We start from the raw sequence: 20,702 nt of genomic DNA on the forward strand, positions 1-20,702 counted from the left end.
TTCAAGTGAAGACAGATTCGGGCGCAAAATCGCGGTGGTCCCAGCGGTCCGCGAGTAATAAAATGAAACTACCGACCCCTACGTGGTCGGGGCCAGGGGACCCTGTGACAGCCCCGACGATAGGTTAGGGCGTTTCTGACGAAGGTTCCCGCTTTTTGAATTGAAGACAAAAGGCAACAGTTAAAGAGTTTTTGTAGGTGTGCAGCTGGGACGCTTAGCGCGCACATGTTAAGTTGTTGCGGTAAAAAATAAATGGTATGTGACAGTTGGATGTAGGAGACAAAAGCGGGAAAATTGCGAGCAGTTTAGATTGGTCATTGTTTTGAATAGCGATTCAGTCAAAAACAAAAACAGTTTTCCAATTCGATGAAACAAAGAGCAGCTTATGGATATGACAGTGGGTGGCGATAATAGATCACTTTTAATTCCAGCTTTTTATTTGACGAATAGCAATCATATACCACAAAATAAATATCGAAAAGTAAATACACAATTTTTTGAGTTTTGTTTTTCATGAAGTTGCTACGCCCTTTGGGCGGGTCAAATAAATATGTGTCATTCCACGAAAAAGGGTGCCTCATGACAGGACTTACGTCACATAGCAAGACATTAGTGTTGAAGCGTCACTCATGGTATCGTAAACGCCTATCGCCATAACGTAGTCATCTATGGGACGTCACACATTAGTTTCAGAACAAACTAAATTCTAAAACAAATCAAAAACAAATTCCAGATCCTTTGGAATACAGAATCAAAAGAGTTCTTAAAATAACCATAAAAATTAAAATTTTACAAAACCCCCGACATGGTGGACCGATTTTCATGAAACATGGCTAAGAACACTCCCGACATGGCTAAGAACACTCCCGACTAATTCAGCTTTCAAACAAAAAAACTAAATCAAAATCGGTTCATCCCTTCGGGAGCTACGATGCCACAGACAGACACACACAGACAGACACGTCAAACTTAGAACGCCCCGTCGTTTTTGTGTCGGGGGTTAAAAACAGCAATCAAACAAATGAATTCGCTGTTGTCCAAACACTCAAATTGTACACACGTCAAATATATTACTCCGTGCCGGTCACAAAGTTAATTAAAGCAGTGTCCTGTCCGCCATAGCCTTAATACTGCGAGATCCGGAGCGTCCCGTGTTGTGTATTATTAAGGCTCAGAGGTGTTACAAACGTCTTCTGCTTCCTGAAGTGATTTATCTAGCCAGACTAACTTGAGAGGTTTACCGCAATATAGGAGTGGAAATTTTAGTGGAATTAGTGCGTATAATATTTTAACGCTATAATAATTCTAAGGATAATGAAGAAAGAGGTCGTTTGTTTATGGATTTATTTGATTCTATTGAAAAGTAATATTGTTCATTACGATATCAGTAAAAGCAACTAGTTGCCCTTGTTTTTGTTGGTCAGAATCAGAAGTACCCGAACCGATTGGCCGTGTATGAGGACCATTGTGAAAGATGCAAATGGAAATCCGTGATCTCTGCCTACCCATCTGGAAAAACAGGCGTGAGAATATGTTTATGTATGTATGTATGTAACTAGTTGACGTAAGTGAAGAAACTCGTACAGCCTGTTTTGTAATAAAATCAAGGTTTTGCCAAATAAAGCACAAGAAGACGACAATGTATAATTATACACACCTACGTATATTTGGAACTACATCATGTATTCTATTATTTATTATATTATCAATGTATGTTATTAATTTATTCTTTGTGTATATTTTAGATATAGTTTTTTATTTATTTGTATTTTTTGCAATACCCTAACATGGTCTGTTAACATCATGTTGTGTTGTGCCTTGCTTTTTAAATCGGTCACCTGTATTAATCTTGTACCAACATTGAAGCAATACAGAAAGAATTGAATTGAATTGAATCATTTTTATATGGAAAATGAACGATATGTCGCGAATGAACAAAAACAGAAAACACAGAAGAAAACATATCGTTAACTCTTCGTAACCAAAGTAACACAAGGATCCACGATATTGTAACAAGATAGACATTCAATCTGAGGGTCGTTGAATCAAAGCGATCAAATAAAAAATATGGCGCTCCTGATCCCTAGGCTGCTCGATTTATATCTTGTGTCGGCGCAAGTGCACAAGATGAGGCGGGTTACGAGTTACGAGAAAGTTTTTTTTAATTATGAATGGGCTTACTCTTGACCACAGATTAGCCAAAGGCAAAAACGTGGCCTACGATGGATAAAGCTCGCCCAGAAGATGCCTGTTATTTGAAGGTTGCCGGGTCATATGAGCTCGGAAATATAGCCGCCGGCAAGGAATTCCACTCCTTGGCAGTGCGCATATGAAAAGAAGAAGCAAAGCGCTTCGTGCGAATTCGCGGAATATCACCAAGAAAGGATGGAAACCGGCCGTGCGTCTAAGAGTTCGATGGTAGAATGGGGACGGTGGAATAAGCTCGTGTAGCTCTTGAGCACACTCCCCGAAGTGCAACCTGTAAAACACCGACAAACTGGCGACTTTTTGATTTATTTATTAATTTTATTATGTTTTTCAATATTTTTTGCCTATCTTGCTTTGACTACGGTTTTAACAACATCATTCTTTGAGTTGATTGCGTCTAGTTGTTTAAACTGCATTACTGTTGCGTTGCCCACCGCTATATTTTCAATTACCTTAATTTAGGGTAGACATCTGGACTAGTGACTATATCGTCTTTCCATCGATCAATTTGTAAAAGATATTTGCAGGGGCCATCTCTCGTCTACGGCAGAAGCCACCTGAGCCTCTAATAGTAGATCAAAGTTCATTCCAAGACGTACTTTTCGAATGATTATTGAGGTAAGGCTTATCGGTGGGTTTAAATAAATAAATAAATATTATAGGACATTATTACACAGACTGACTGGGTTTACTTACGTTGCGTCAAATTTTCGAAAGACATTACCACTAGAGGTACTGGAAGACGCAGTGTGAGAAGACCCCCAAAAAGATGGGACTGATGACCTACCAGTTAGTTCGCTTTCATCCACTGGCTGCAAGATGCGCACGATTGACGTATTTTGGCTGATATGATGATGATATACTGAAAGCTGAACAGTTTTTTCATCGGCACTTGCGCCGCACCAGGTGTCGGCTCAATGCCCCTTGTTCCAACCCTTTGATATGTCAGCTTTGGACCGGATAGCTCAGACGTTTCGGTTTGAGTTAACTCTGGGGCTAGTTTTTTTGAAGAGGAAATTTCGCGTTGCTAAATGTGTATCCAATATCGGAAAATATTAATCTAAAGTTTCTGTACATTCATATAGCTTCTTTGGTACCTCCTAAATATAATTTTCATGACTTTCTGGATTTCTGAGTACTTATAAGGTAAAATAATATAAATATATCCCTTTTACATAGTTGTTGATTGAATTATTTCTAGAAATGTTACTTGTTTACGAGATGGCGTAAGGTTATTTAATTATTATGTATGTTATTATTGACTCTTGATATTGTAGATATAATAGGGTTCAGATACTGTTATAATAATTCGTTTAATGTACAGCGAGTTTACGTAGAAAATGTTTTGTAATAAAGACGACGCAATAATTCCAAATAGAGCCAAGGGTTTCCAATAGCCGCGAATACTTACTTTTATATAGACAAAATGCTAATGGAAGTGACATTTGAATGTGAATCCTGGTTTCAAGCTCCTCAAAACTGCCGCAATTCAAGGATAGTTTAACGACGCGCCCGCGTTATTAAATCCAGCCTTGGCCATAAACAAAAAGGTCCCAGAATATAAATTACACAACAACACGTGTGTTCATGCTTTATAACCTCAAAACAATGGGAGATTATGTCCTGAGCCTTCCAGTTATTAAGGTCTGTGTTCACCTCTCGCCCTAAGGGACGCAGATACACCGCCATGATTGCGCCCTACGCCAGATTAGGACTAATTTACATACAAATGCCGAATCCTGGGAACTTTGAATGGGCAACGGTTGGTTGTTGTTATAGCAAAAAGCCGGGTTTAATTCGAACAACAATAACAGTGGGGGGCGGGATTAGGGGCGGCCGTGTCACATCCAGCGGGGACTTTTTTGTATTTCTTTGGTATGCACTTTGGACAAAAGAGTCGCGTCAAAATGTAATTTAATGTAAGCCTGTGCCGTCGCTGGGGCCTAGTTGCTTGTCTGAAAATTAGTTATTTTCGACTTTCAAAAAGGAAAAAGTTAAACAATTGGGTACCTAGTATGAGTAAAGTTATTAACGTTGTTTTTTTTTTCAAGAATTCAGTTCAAAAATTCATTAATTATTCGATTAAATTGTCTTTTATGGAGTAAAGACTAGTCTAGCTGATTTTTATACAGCGCTTAAACCTAATAAGGGCGATAAATGAAACCAGGCATATAATTCAATATTGTTATCATTAATTAAGAGGTGTTTTTGAGTTACTTTTAATTTTCACCCCATAATGAATTTTTGAAAAATTTCCCAGCAGCAATGTACTGTAAACGTGGTTGCGATGACAATCAATGACAACTGTCAACGAGCGGTTAACGCGAGTGTGTTTGCATTACGTTGCGGGCCGAATTATTTTGTATGGATAAAAAAAATATTTCAATTTTAATTAAAAGTTATCTAATTCCATTTTTTATGTCCTATACTCACCACCGTTAAGAGGTTCGCCCGTATTAGGTTTACACCCTGTATAGCAACATCACAACATCAGTTAAAATATTCCAGTCCTGTACAATGCATTCATCTTAACATTCTTGACCAGAACGTTCGCTCCGCGTTCGTCAACGGACCTTATTTTTATAAATATTTCTCTTGGCTAAAACTCAACACAAATTCGACAAGTAAAGTTAGAAATTCGACTTGTAAAGAAACCGGACACTCAATAAACAACCAACACAGGTGCAACAGAAACAAACGCGGTGCAAGATGTGGGGAGTCAAGCGCCGTATTAAACACTTCGCGGTCGGTTACAAACATGATGTCATTGCTTGGCAGACATATGTAGAAATAGAGATCACATATTCTTTCGATAAACTCATGATGAAACTTATGCCGATCAATTTCGCATCATTGTAAAAGTCAAAAGTTATAAAACAATCACTGCTAACTGAGCATTTCTTTTTATTTTCCAATAAAAATTTTTTGATTGTTTTAGGGAATTTTAGGTCAATTGTACTCAGAATCACGAGTACTTTCAATCTCACTGGGAGACAAAAAGTGTCTCAGAATTTCCATACATTTTTGTTACTTTCCTCTTTTGTTACCTCATACAACATGTACGGAAAATGGTAACAAAATAAGAATAAATCGTATGGGGCAATTTTTTAACTACTAGGATTGAAAAAGCCAGTAATTCTGAGTAGACATTGCATATTTTTTTCTAAAATATCACACTTCATAAAAGTAGCAAAAAAAAGAAATGTTCAACTAAGGAAATGCCCGAAAATACACCAATAAATATCGACCATGTGCGACGATTTGCTTCCGCTTGTCGGATTTGACAATGGTTGCAGAGGCAGAACCATTATTCGGTGGTAAGTCTCAGCTTTAATATTTCAACTTTAAACAAAGTCTTCCTCTGAAAGTTGAACACTAGACAAAAAAAACACTGAGAATACGAATACTTTACACAGCCAACACAGGTGAATCAGGTGAAACGTGGTGCAAGATGTGGGGAGTCAAGCGCCGTAAACACTTCGCGGTCGGTTAGGACAAAGTGCGCCTATAAACACGGCGTCCGCCGCTCGACAGACATATGTAGAAATAGAGGTCGCTTTGTATGCATGTGCCACTTCGTACCATGTCACTAGTAACTATAACATGAAAGCCTTAAAACAGGATTATCCTTCCTTGAGCGCGTCTATTGTTTCAATAAATCAAATCTCTAGGTATCTATGAAAAATAAGTCGTCAATTTTATTAATCCGGTAAGTTAGAGATACAAGATGAAAAACCGATCTCATATCCATCGCTAAGGATAATTCTTAGGTCACATCTCATAATCATCATATGTCATAATTGCTAAACATAAAAAGAATATGACGAATCGTCTATGGATTAGACTAATATTATAAATGGGAAAGTGTGTGTGTCTGTTTGTTTGTCCGTCCTTCACGGCAAAACGTTAAAATATAAAAACCGTAAAATAACCTGCTGTGTCGTGTGTCGTGCATTATCTGAGCATTTCTTTTTTTTTTCGCCACTGTTATGAAATGTGATATTTTTGAAAAAAATGATGGTATTTCTACTCAGAATCACTAGCTTCTTCAATCCTAGTAGTTAAAAAAATTGTCCCATACGATTTTTTCTTATTTTGTTACCATTTTCCATACATGTTGTGTGGGGTAACAAAAGAGGAAAGTAACAAAAATGTATGGAAATTCTGGGACACTTTTTGTCTCCCAGTGAGATTGAAAGTACTCTTGATTCTGAGTACAGTTGATCTAAAATTCCCAAAAAAAAATCAAAATAAAAAAATGGCAAAAAAGAAAAGAAATGCTCATCTATATTCTGTACTTTTAGGTATTAAGTAAGCGTAAAATAAAACTTGTTTTTTTTTTTTTTTTATAGTTGAAATTCATTTATTTATAACACTTAAATAAAAATTTGGTACAATAAATATTATAAACTAGGCAATAAAAAAGAATAATAATAAAACTAAAAATCTAAGTCTAAAGAGGGCCCCTGAGGCATAGTGCCCAAACTTGTTTAGGTACATTTTAGGGTAATATTCTGGTTAACAAAATTAAAAACACAAAACCAAGTGGATCTATCACAGAGCGACCTGTCTTTAATCTTCCTGTTTTGTCTTTAATAAAGTGGCTTAAATATCGAAAGATACAGACCGTAAGTTACCATACAAAAATAAGCTGCTGTGTCGCGCGTTAGATATCTAACCGCGATCTATGAATAAATATATCTGCGATGTCGTGTCTCACAAGTTGCCAATGCATCGCGGAATAAACTTCCAACTCTCGTGCGGTTCAACTATTCTATACAATCTACATAAACATCTTATGTACGCTTGTAAGGTATCGGAATATTGAACGATCAGTTGTTTTCCTTGTATCCTTTTCCCATTTACATATGGTAATATTTTTATCAGACTGTCTATGTCTATGAAGTTAACACGTTAAATGCGGTATGACGTCAATTCTTACTTACAGACTTTACCACACTTATTATTGCAGTAATGCAGGGACATATTACTAGTATTACTACCATATATTTTTGCAGTCATGTGAAAACTCGAGCAACACTATTGGTTTTGACATTTGCGGCAGCAATGCACTTTAACTTGCTCTTAAAGCGAGCGTTGACAATTTTGAACCCTTCCTCTTTTCACCTAAACTGAAAAACAATAACTAATTGATGGGTGGTATCTTGCAAAAAAACTTATTTCGATGAAGGGAACAAATCAAATTATTATTATTTTTTTGTTTAAGTAGTAACATCACTATATATATATAGGAGGTGCAAGCACAAATTGCTCGCCCTTAGAGTTGGTGGAGGCGCCTAGCCTGCAGAGATTACATACACGAGAAAAATTTCGACGGGTACCTCGGCGGTCGAGGTGGTGTAACGGTTTAGCACGTCAGCCGCGTTAGCTGGAGACCCGGGTTCGATTCCCGGCTTCGCCACCAGTGAGCTTGATCGCTTTTTCTTTAGTGTATGGTATCTATTTCAGTTTAAAACTTATTTCTTTAGGAGGTCCATACAAAAAGCCTTTTTGAGAAGTTACTACTTACTACAGCAAACATTTACAAGTCACTAGAAACTCACTGACTACTCTCTTCACTCCCAGACGCAAAAACAACGAATTCATCCGGAGTGTACAAAATGCGTCAACAGTGGCGTAATTAAAAGAAAAATAAGCGTTATTCATAAGCTTTGTATACCGTCCAGCCTCCCTTCTTGCCTAGCCAACGTCACTATTTCTTACATTTCGTAAGCGACGTAGCTAGCTATCCCTATCGCTCCTCCGTAGTGGCGCGACAGAGCCAGACTGCGTTTAGATCGCCATCTAGCGTCAACGATCGTCAGTCACTAAGGCTACGCTTTACAAAAATAGCCGCTATCTACACTTGCTCACAGTTCATTTTAGATTGGTTCACAAAACTATCATGGCGGACATTTAATCTAGCTCTCACGGTGACAGGAAATGGTCGATTTACTTAACGCCCTCCGTGGTTGATTAAGTATGAGGTAATGTTATTTCCCGGACTTATGTGACGTGCAAAGCTGTCTTAATGAACGGGGCGTAAAGTATAATTTGTGGGTGTGTATTAGGTAAATAAATTGGTCAGTGCGAAGGTTGGAGGGCACAGAAAAACGGGTATTAAGAGGACCAAGAGATTAATGGAGGAAAAAGTGGCAAAAAAAGGATGTAAGACATGGTCTTAGTTATTATCTAATGCTTTCGAAAGATGAAACGCTCATAGCCTAGCAGCGGTAAGTACGTGCGACTTTCGTTCCCGAGGGCGCGGGTTCGAAACCCGGCTAGCAGCAATGAGTTTTTCGGAATTTATGTGCGAAACGTCATTTGATATTTGCCAGTCGCTTTTCGGTGAAGGAAAACATCGTGAGGAAACCGGTCTAATTCCGTAAGGTCTAGTTTACCCTTCGGGTTGGAAGGTCAGTTGGCAGTCGCTTTCGTAAAAACTAGTGCCTACGCCAAATCTTGGGATTAGTTGTCAAAGCGGACCCCAGGCTCCCATGAGCCGTGTCAAATGCCGGGATAACGCAAGGAGGATGATGATGCTTGCGAAAGATGAAATGATGCTTCGAGAATATTTATATCATTATTAAATTTTATGTTTTACGTACAGTTGAATTGATATTTATTTTTTACTTTTCGATTTCTATGAATAAAGAAGCAACTGATATGCACAAAAAATAAAATAAGAAGCCAAAACAGATACTTATCTTTCATTCTGTATTTTTGCTTACTCGAAGCACCCAATATATTAATCCCAACGAACATACCTATGTATATTCGTTTTGAAATTCCTAATGGTATAATCGTACTACTCTATTTTATATTGTAAACCATGCAACAAGAAAAAAACTCAAATTAAAAACACTCACGAGCTCAGGTAACACATTCACAGCTCCACACATTCCAAAACTTGGCCCATATTTCCCCTAACTTATTGGCCCGTATTTCGCCTTAACGGTAATATTATAAACAGCGAACTAGAATAATATTATAAAGTTTCAAGTCGGTACAAAGTTACTCCGGTTTAGAAAGTAAACGGTCAATATTAGCTTTGTAAAGAGAGGTTATATTCTTCTGGAAACGTTTTAAGTTATTAATGAAATTACCTAAAGCTATTTTAATAATTCTTGTGCCAAATGGTGCCTTGGCAATGTACTTGTGCTTGTCCGTGTATAATAAAGACTGCTCAGGCTATATTTTAGGTCCCTACGTAAGAAATGGGATGTCAATTATTTTGTCTACATATATTATGTGTGTGGTACTAAATCTGGTGGCGGACGCAACACCAGAAAGACATTATAGTAAGACGTATATTAACGTCTAACGACTGCGAACTTAATCGATAGATGCCAGCACCATCTCTCTCGCTATATCGTAATCCTGCAAAAGGATTCATATAGGAGGTGCAAGCACAAATTGCTCGCCCTTAGAGTTGGTCAAAGGCGCCTAGCCTTCAGAGATAACACACACTAGGCAAATTTCGACGGGTACCTCGGCGGTCGGGGTGGTGTAGCGGTCGAACACGTCAGCCGCGATAGCTGGAGACCCGGGTTCAATTCCCGGCTTCGCCACCAGTGGGCTTGATCGCTTTTTCTTTAGTTTATGGTATCTATTTCAGTTTATGAATGCGAACTTGTTAATTTATCCTTTACCCTGCCTGCTAAACTGCGGTCCTGGTTTCGAATACCGGTTTAAGGGCATACATTTGTGAATAATGGATGTTTTCAATGTATAGATAGTGTCCGTTTAAGAATGCCCTATAATACCTATTTATTAATTTTATTTGTTGTGGCGTTTCCGTGGCTGCATAAAACAATGTACGATTTATATATTTTTCAAAGATTTTTTCAGATTTTATAAGCGTAAAAAAATTATAAATTCGATGTAAACATATACATATATTATATTTAAATTGAGAAAGTCATGGTGAAAAAAGTGAGTCTTTAAAATCCCTTAAAAACTTGACATCTTCAAACTTAAAAGATTTAAAATTCACGCCAAGCTTTGCAAGACTTATGGCGCCCCACGAAAATGATCTATTTATTTAATTAACTCCTAAATTTTCATCGCTATCAAGGAATGTATTTATAATAAACGTAACCAAAAAGTTACGCAGCGGACCCGACCAAGGAGAAATAATCCAGGGAATAAATTAAAATTAATGAGATTTGGGGCCCAAGGCTTGTTTTAACTGAATTTAAAGTGGTTCGCACCTCGGCAAGTGCATAATGGCATTATTAGTGAAATTATTTGCATATCGGCCGGCGGCAGTCGGGCGGTTGGCGCGTCAGCTCGATTATTATTTGGTTAGACTGGGGTTTCCTGTTAAAACGTAAAGAAATAGCGAGCCGAACTCGCGAACGGACGACGGTGGTAATATGGTTTTCCAATGGTGTTATTGACCTCGAACGAGTTTTATTTCCATTTGGCATTATTAGGGAAATTATTTGCATATCGACCGGCGGCAGCCGGGCGGTTGGCGCGTCAGCTGGGTTTATTAGCTTTTTATTATTTCACTAGGCTGGGGTCTTCTGTTAAAAAGTAAAAAATAGCAAGTCCGCCGACTCGAGAACGGACGACAGTAGTAACATGTTATTGACGACGTAGTAATATACTTATATTAAACGGCCGGTTTTTATTTGCTATAGTGGTGGTTCAAATGTATAGGATTTTTCTGCATATCTGAAGGTATTTTGCAAAATAACATTACAGCAACAGCAATATAAATTCGTTGTTAACATATTTCTGGGCCAGAAAAAAAATGTTGACGCGTTTTAGTAGTTTAAAAATACGTCGAGATAATATTAAGTACTATTGTTTTTACCGAGAGCAATTATTAAATAAAATTGTCCCGAAATAATGGTAATAAATGTTTTTGATCAAAATAATATAGGTTTTGGTTATTAAAATTGAAATACAGTTAACCTTATCCAAACTTTTATGACCTATCCGGCCTTCGCAAAAATCAATTCCTGGCAGTCAAACCGCCGCGTTTCTGCCGCCCGTCCGCCGCCCCCCTAACCGGCTTATAATTAACATTTCGTCGTCTTCAGGAGCTTATCATATCGCGGGGCAAACAGAGCATGCGCCGAACTTTCATTAACTTCCCTTACTGCCGCATTCCAAATTCAAAAATATGATCTTCGCGAATAGCTTTTCCCAACTTACCCTCATTTTTAACCCCCGACGCAAAAACGACGGGGTGTTATAAGTTTGACGTGTCTGTCTGTGGCATCGTAGCTCCCGAACGGATGAACCGATTTGGATTTAGTTTTTTTTTGTCTGAAAGCTGAGTAAGTCGGGAGTGTTCTTAGCCATGTTTCATGAAAATCGGTCTACTATGTCGCGGTCGGGGTTTTTTTCAAAATTTTAATTTTGTGCTTAGGTTAGGTTATATTTCTTGATTTTTGACGTTATCTATATTTTTTTTTCAGTACAGCCTGCACTCTAGTGAGCAAAGTGGTTAATTTTTTGTCAGGTCGATACTTCAGAGGGCCATCTGTACTGAAAATGAAATGACATGAAATGAAATGAAATGAAATGAAATGATTTATTGTCGGTAAAAACGTCGTACTTTACACGTGCAAAAAGGGTATTCGTTACGTGTCGATTTTATCGCCACTCGTTTGAAAAAAAGATGGGGAGTACCTATTTCCCAACCTCTTACAAAATCATTGAGTCTTACAAAAAACGTAACTCTTATAATTTGATATCTGATAAACCATTTTGGAGAAGCAAAGAATCTTGTGGAATTTGGTAAGAGTTCAGCTTGAAATTTATTAACCTTGATTTAGCAAAAAAAAACTTGGTCGTCAGTTCAAGCCTCCTCGGCGCTCAATAGTTCGAATGACTGGTTCAAATAACCTATGGGGCGATTTTTGAATCTCGCATACGGGATTTTGTCACTAAAATACCGATTGAAAACTACGACAAATGACTTGCTTATTATTTTCAGTAAAAATTTTCTGAATTCGAACGCGTGAGACTCAAAAATCGGGGCCCTAGCTACAAAATTAAAATTTTGAAAAAACCTCCGGATCGGATCGGAGGTTTTTTTTAAAGCTTTCAAACAAAAAAAACTAAACCGAAATAGGTTCATCCGTTCGGGAGCTACGATGCCACATACACAGACAGACAGACACGTCAAACTAATACTTACACCCCGCCACACACACAGCCAGATTTCGTCCGGACATTGTCCAAATAAGGGAAGATCAATACGAATCAAGATCATATTTTCAAATTTAGAACGCGCCTCCTAATTGTATTCGCCGCGTGACCGTTTTTTAATCACCGCCGTCTTTAATAATTAAACTTGAACTTTGGACATTTTGGGATTTCTGTGATGACTTGAGTTTAATTACGCTGCGGCATCGAGATTTCGTTATTGTTTAGCCTCTGAGCTACTTTACCACTGAAGGAAAGTATTTTTGCTTCTTTGAGATTCCTAAAAGTGGCTTTAAGTGTTAGTTGCAGTTGTGTTACTGCGCTACCACAGTATAATAAATAGTACTATCGTACAGTATGGCCACTCCCACTCCTCACTGAAAGTGCCGCCCACCCCCTCTCGGTTACCTCACAGTTATCGCCTGTCAAAAACACGAACAGTCCACCTGTCGTATGTCGCTCATACAAGCATAGTACCTACGCGTTCACCTACACGTGCTTAGACTGTGTGCTAGGAACGCGCCTCTCATATATTTGATCGCCAGTGTCCGAGGTGTGGCGCCACAGAACAACAAAAAGTCTAAGATATAACAATCAAACTGGCAAACGAATCGCTTGCATGTACGCATTACCGTCGCCTATGAATACCTGCAACCCGCAACATCAGAGCGGTTGCAAAGGGCTCCTGGCTTTTCGTTTCGAAGTTTCTAGATCTCAGTTTAAACAAATCACAATACATGTCCTGAGCTAGCGAACTGTCTAAACATTAGCTCTATACCTTGATTCTTGTGAATTACTAACCAAATCGAATAAGTAATCGTTTAAATAGAACAACAATGAAACCATATTGTCAATAGGCTGAGAAGCTGCCCTATAAATCAAAGGGATCAGTGTCTAGCGAGGCCGCAGAGACCACATGTTTCATTCCAATCGGGTATACAGAGGCGATCACAAAGTTCAGAAAAATAACCACAATACCAAATTTAAATGTTGAAAAAACCCCCGACAGAGTGGACCAATTTCATAAATTTACATTTAATTAAAATATTACTTTGCTGTTATTGCATTATCGTAACTTAAAAATCATTTTGCACTACACTGAGAGAAATTTGCATTGTGAATTTAACAAGTTCGACTTGTTGCGGTTTATCCATTTGAATCAGCCAAACGTATGTTTAAAACAATATGTGTCAGGTTGTTTTTATAAAATCGACTTGTTGATTCAAATATATTGCCGATTCAAATGACAAGTAGCTTGTTGTTTGAACCAAAGAGCACGTAGGCGCTATTTTAACCAAAAAACTTGTTGAACGAACATGAAAACTGGTTGTATTTTCTCTCAGTGTAGCATGCATAACTCTTAACTTAATATACTAGTATGCCATTTGATTATCGCTCCTCAGCATATTATAGAGAACTTACGATATGGATCCAAGGACCATTATGCCTGGATCTCCATTTAACTCGACTATCGCAAACACAGCTAATCTCAGTAAAGTTTTGCCCTCGACATGCCAATTACTATTAATGTCAGCTGACCAACTAATTAGATGATGTAGCTTTCTTAGTACTCGTATGATGTAGCTTTCTTAGTAAATAATTCAGATAATCATTCAGAATTTCTTAAGTACCTAGTTAGTAATTCAGAGGTCTAGACTTTGCGATATAGCTTATTATTATTTCAGTGTAAGGTATAGCGGGGCAAATCTCGACTGGGGGGCATTGTAACTGATCCATTTTTCCATTATTACACTATGATGTTGAGTTCTACATGTATCCACTGAACACGCCTACCATATATAACCGGCGGACATTCTATTTAATAATGCAAACATAATAAAAAATGGACCAGTTACATTTGCCCCCCAGTCGAGATTTGTCCCGCTGTACCTTACCCACAATGATTATGAGTACCGTAAACAGTCGCATAACTTCTTTAATGCAATTTTTCACCCACAATACCCTTGGTACTACTCCATAAATGGAGCCACGGGACATAATAGGGAACTGTAGTTAAAATAAAATATTGTATACCATGCACGAAATAAAGCATCAGATAATTTGCGTTTGTCACCGAAGTAGTATAAAAAGCTCCTATAAGCTGAAACTCCGTTTTTTTCTAAAATGTTCTTGATAAGATCTTCAACTCTTTACACTCCTTAAAAAGCACGTTACTTAGTTTCCTGGTGTCAGTAATGGCCGTGATATGATTCGATGGCATTCACCTCTGATTGATGTAAGATCTCATTTTAGATTGCGCGCCGTTGCGGTCTTTTCAAGCTGTGTTTACCCGTTTGGAGTAAAACCTGGCGCGTAGCGAGACAATTTATGGAAAGTTCCAGAGAAACTTGGTCTGTAGTCTGTATATTAGGTATTTAAATAAATATAAACAAAATCTACCTTCAAATGGCTTCTTATGCCAATATATAGGGTAAATGAAAATTACAAGACTAAATAGGAAGGTAAGAGACAAGTCACTTAGAGTCACTTGCACCACCGAAAATGGAGAGTTAACCCGAGGCTAAACCACCATTTTATATTGAGTTAAGATCCACTAACCTTGAGTTAAGCGGGCGGTGCAAGTGGCCCTTAATGATAAATCCGCTTGGTTAACCAACAAATGGTGTAACTACCCAAACAATTTTATTTATCTGTTTACGTGCTTTAAAATTCTCACTGGGGCACCTTTTCTTCAAGTTTAGATAGCCTATATAAATGACAGCAACTACGCTGCTCAACTACTAAACTAGGGTATCGCAACGCCCTAAGACTGGGTTAAGCGCTTAAGTCCCTAAGCCGTACTCCCAACCTTTGACGGTGCTAACTCCTCGCTAATGTGATGACGTATTATGAGATTACACGTAATCTGCCTAGTTACAAGATAGGACTAGGATTGTGCCAGTACACCTTGAACGGGCAAGAAAGTTTTCAGTAAGAAAGCGTTTTATGAAACATATATGTATGAAATGTGATCGCAAAGATTCCATTTCTTGTATTGTGAAAGAGTTTGATCTATCAATACAGGGTTTTTTAGACTTTGTATCATAGCTAGGTAGAGCTTGTTCAATTCAATCAGTTACTAAAGTTCAATTGGATTTGACAGTCCACGTCTAAAACGAAACTGCTGGCTTGATCAAGGACACAAGAACTGCCATATTAGTATATCCCTTAAAGGGATAAGCTCGCCTTTGTACATAACCATTATAAACACAGGGTTTCCCTAGTTCGGGCAAATGTAAATCATCGATAATTTTAAGTATTTGTTGGATGTAACGTAATTATATGCAATACTTGTTTTCAATAAAAATTATGTTTATGTTTATTATAATTATTCACTAGTAATTTGTTCTGTGCAATAAAGTGTTTACTACTACTACTACTATTATTAGTGTAAGCAAGTGTACTCCCCAGACATTTTGTCAATAGAATGGCTTGTGTCGTATAAAAAAACTACCAAGCATTTTATCATTTGGCGCGTACCTCTGTAGTGTGAGTGCAACAAATCACTCACACTGTTTCACATTACCCTATATACATATCAAATGGCACCGATTTCCCCCTTTGGGTGTGCGTGCCAGTCGCTTGCCAGGGCAGAATGGCAGTGTGACCAACGTCGACCACCATTATGGAAGATGGAGGGGAAAAAGGGAAAATTATGGTGATGATGTAAAAACAAGGTAACCAAAGAGTGGGAGCCCCACGAGTCTAACCGGGGATCCGATAGACAGCGCCGGCCCGTGCACTCGATCAGGGTAGAGCGAGTTTGAGTTTCGGCGCCCTTGGGAAGAAGTTTCACTACGCAGGAAAATAAATCGCGAGTGCAGCGAGCGCGAAATTTTTTTATAGTAATGCCGTCATTTTAAGATGAACGCAATACAGAATTTATGGATTTCATCATACAGAGTACGAAAGGGACAAATGGTTGAACTTTCGTAGTCGCACCTTAGTATAGTTACGTGTGGCTGAACGTGGATATCAGCATATGTACATAAAATAACAAACAAAATGGAGCACTATAGTGGCCAAGTCAGGAAAGCAGATTCAGAATTTATCGTAACTAAAAGAGAAGATAGTTATAAATAGTTAGCGCGAGCGAAGCGAGCGCGATTTTTTTTCCTATTGACCCGATTTATTAAGACAACCCGCCAGCGGGGAATCCGCGAACTTTCAAGCTTTTATCGTCTGAAAAGCTGCGGTCTTTGACATATTTTGGGGTATTTTGACTTCACAGGGCGCCTATGTTCGGGAACATACTTTTAGGCCTTATATTTCGCCATCACTATTATTTTTATAATACTAAGTTAATTAAGAGATTAACTGCGGACTTGATCGTCACCGTCGGGATGCCCATTTCGGTATTTTGCCACTAAGTGATCTGAGTGCTTTGAAGTTCGCTCATCATCTGCTGTGACTCACAAAATTGCGCCTCTCTAAGACTTTTTGCGCCTTTGGCTTTATGAGGAACTCCGCTTTCAACTATCGGGTAGACTCATATTTTTGCATTTGGATAGCGACGTAACTTTGCCGTTGGCCGCACAACAATGTGGTTCGTCAAGGGCTAGAATCTTCCTTTTACGGCGCCCTAGCAACAGCGCCCTTTTGAATGGCAATGTGGTGTAACTTTCCACTTAATCTGAATTAGGTACAAATCTAGATTTTCAATAGGTGTATTCATTTCCGACTCCTCTCGCCATTTTGTGATATGTGCGCGCCCACGCAACGTATAATTTTTTGTACGGATCTTTCCACATTCTCGATTTTGGCGCCCGCCTAGAGCGGCCGCTCCACTCGCTCTACCCTTAATCCGGCCCTGCCGACAGACACCGTCGGCGGTGGCGGGATGACTTTGACTCCTTTTTGAAAGAATGGCCAGATATTGCTCTGAACAGGGATGAGAACAGCAGTTGTGCTCTAAATAATATGTGAAAAAGGAATAAACTTACCAAGCATCTTGTCATTCAGTATCGCGTATCTCGGATTGGCGCTGATGTCGAGCGGCAGCGAGTTCCACAGCCAGCGCACTTTGGGTGTGGGCGTGCCAGTCGCCTGGCAGGGCAGAGTGGCAGTGTGACCAACTTCCACCACCATTGTGGACGATGGTGGCGCGATGGAGGGGAAACCGGGGGGCACTTTGTCGGCTGAAACAAAGAGAGAAATGAGTTAAGCACATGTTTTAACTAAAGTAGCAACATTCGACCAAATCGAAGAAATATCGCAAAAAGGCCTGGGGGCGTAACCGAATCATATTTCTGCGACGCGAAACACCACCGAAATGCCATAGAAATATAGTCTAGCTCTGTCGCGCCAATACGCAAGAGCGATAGAGATAGATAGCTACGAAAGAGATATTATCGTGAGCGTTTGCGCATTCGGCTACGCACACAGGGTGGCTAGCCGAATGGCACAATCGCTCACGAAACGCTCACGAAACGAAGCGCTAGTAGATATCTATCTCTATCGCGCTTGCGTATTGGCGCGACAGAGCCAGCGGCGTATCGCTTTCGTTTGGCGTCGGAGAAATGCCATTCGGCTACGGGGCCAGGTCCGAATCAGAAGTACTCGAAACCGAAGAGCGTGTATGAGAAACGTTATGAAATTGTGTGAAGCGAAAGTGGTTTGTCAGGATCGTAGCAAATGGAAATCCGTGACCTGTACCTACCCCTCTGGGAAACAGGCGTGATTGTATGTATGTAGCAACATTCGAATTTTCATTATATGTGAATTTCATATATTATAGATATATTAATGAAAAAAAAAATGCGTCAGACCGGAAATGAGTTTCAAGCAAATGAAGGAATATTATGAATGATTTCTGAGGTTCTGGTAGGATTCCAAAGATCAATAGGTTAAGAGCAATTTGCGTGTTTAAGTTTTGTCCGAAACATATATTTTCTTTCATTCTCTTAAATATAAAAGTTGTAGTGTCGCTTGCAGACGTATCTGTACGAGTATCTTAAAAATTGGATACTTGAGTGCCATACCAATAATAGAATTTTACAATTTATCTTTCGTAGTTTGCGAGTGACGTGCTAAAATAACCATTTTCTACTCGTCGACTTTAATCTGTCAATTAGGACACCACAGACTAAACTATAAGTGCTGACTTTTCAGTGTTAGATAGTCTTTGACACTTAGTCAATTATAATATTTCATTACAGTTCACTTTTAGTTAACTGTAATAATTTCAAAAATAGAACTTCATACAAGTTCTTTACTAATTTGCGATACCTGGCAAATTTTTCTGCATCTGAAACACGTTTTTTTATCTATCGCGTTATCGACCAATCAGAGACGGTTATTACAAACAATTGGTGGCCAGGTAATTCGATGTTGATACAACGGTGAACGACGCTATTAACATTAATTTTGACTTGAATGGTGCTATTTTTCGTCCATTGATGATGAAGATGATGACTCATAGAAAAAGTATTGTATACAATAGTGATATAATTAAGCTCTTCACTCTCGTACCGTACTATTAGGCCACTCAGCAAGCTTCGTGGCCTAAACATGGTACTCGACTGAAATGCTTTGTATTATATCACGATTGTATGAAATACTATTTAAGTACATCATTGTGTTACTCGTATAAATAAATTCAAAATATCACTTACATCGACATTTTAAGGACCTGACCTTTTGATAAATATTTGATATAGGAAGACCCGCAATCCATTAACCATATATAGGATAAACCGACTCTTTGAAGGATTATCGAATTTATTCTACTTAATGCCGAAGGGACTGTTATTTGACGTTATTACGAGGAAAAACCAAGTGTACAGTAAGGTGCGGAGGAAAGTATACCTATATAAAATTTTTTATGCAAGGGGGGTATCCTTTTCTCTGCAGCTGACTGTACAGACTCTGACGACAAAAAGGTACGTGTATCATTAAAAAAAAAAATATTGGGGACATCTTACACATAATATCAACTTAGCCCCAAACTAAGCAAAGCCTGTACTATGGGTGCTAAGCGACGATATACATACTTAAATAGATAAATACATACTTATATACATAGAAAACATCCATGACTCAGGAACAAATATCTGTGTTCATCACACAAATAAATGCCATTGTATGTAGGAGGCAACAAAGATATAGGAAGGAAGGAGATCGCACATTTTTTTTATACTACGTCAGTGGCAAACAAGCATACCGTCCGCCTAATGGAAAGCGGTCACCGTAACCTATGTACACCTGCAACTCAAAGAGTGTCACATGCGCGTTGCCACCCCATTAGAAACTTGTACACTCCCTTTTGCTGTGTTAAGTAAGTACACAGCAAAAAGGAGTGTACAATGTACAAGTTCCAAGGAGGGTTCGGGTTGCCGACGACTCAAAGGACAATAGACAGAACAAATTAGTTCCGTAAGTCCTCCCGTCAGCACACCGCACCCTAGTTGAGCTCTGGCAGCCTTACTCGCCGGCAGGAACACAACATTATGAGTAGGGACATGCCGCACAATTTGTATTGAATACGCCTGTCGGTGCGACAGTGTCGTAAGAGTTCTTGAGCCCACACACACAGATGGACGCTCCTATTGGGCTATTTTTTTTTATTTTATAAAAGTACATCGACATGATTCGAGGGTAGCATCATTTCCATGTCTGTGTGCATGCGAACGACCTGTGAATCATGACGACCGGTCTGGCTCAGTCGGTAGTGACCCTGCCTGCTAAGCCGCGGTCCTGGGTTCGAATCCCGGTACGGGCATTTATTTGTGTGATGAGCACAGATATTTGTTCCTGAGTCATGGATGTGTTCTATGTACATAAGTATGTATATCGTCACTTAGCACCCATAGTACAAGCTTTGCTTAGTTTGGGGCTAAGTTGATCTGTGTAAGAAATCCCCAATATTTATTTATTTTATTTGTTTATTTCTCACGCACGCACACAACTACATACAACTCAATGAGGCAATAAATGCGAGACGTCCAGCGGCAGAGACGACGGAAAACTAGTACTTACCTTATAATTTTCAAATTTCCAGCCTGTCTTAATGATAATTTCAATCAACCCAAACATTTCACGTGGAACATTGTTTTTCTAAAAAACAATATTAGCCACTTAACCATTTCTTAACTTCTAATAGATACCGTAACAACAGTGTAAGCATTTCAAAGCAACTTTTAATGAAACACGGGGCAAAATGAAAGCAGAAAACTGTAGCAAAACCTATAACGAACGTACAATATATCACAATTTGCGGGCACTCTACAGGCTCCGTAATTAATATCAAGTTTGTGGCAAATTTATGAAGGCACGACGCCTATCCGTACAATTTACGACCCTATTTTTGCAAGGCTTGAGCCTCGTTT

The 20,702-nt window shown here is 38.8% G+C and overlaps 1 protein-coding gene across 5 annotated transcripts in view; it reads right to left on the minus strand.

The window, feature by feature from the left end:
• Window positions 1-20,702, minus strand: part of LOC125231646 (tyrosine-protein phosphatase Lar) — a 771,198-nt gene that overhangs the window by 56,294 nt on the left and 694,202 nt on the right. For all 5 annotated transcript variants that reach the window (XM_048137134.1, XM_048137132.1, XM_048137131.1 and 2 more), the window contains exon 8: window positions 17,319-17,513. In XM_048137134.1, coding sequence (XP_047993091.1) covers window positions 17,319-17,513 — 195 coding nt within the window. The remainder of the gene's footprint in view (window positions 1-17,318; window positions 17,514-20,702) is intronic.

This window comes from Leguminivora glycinivorella, chromosome 12 (genome assembly GCF_023078275.1).
Source record: "Leguminivora glycinivorella isolate SPB_JAAS2020 chromosome 12, LegGlyc_1.1, whole genome shotgun sequence".
NCBI lineage: Eukaryota > Metazoa > Arthropoda > Insecta > Lepidoptera > Tortricidae > Leguminivora > Leguminivora glycinivorella.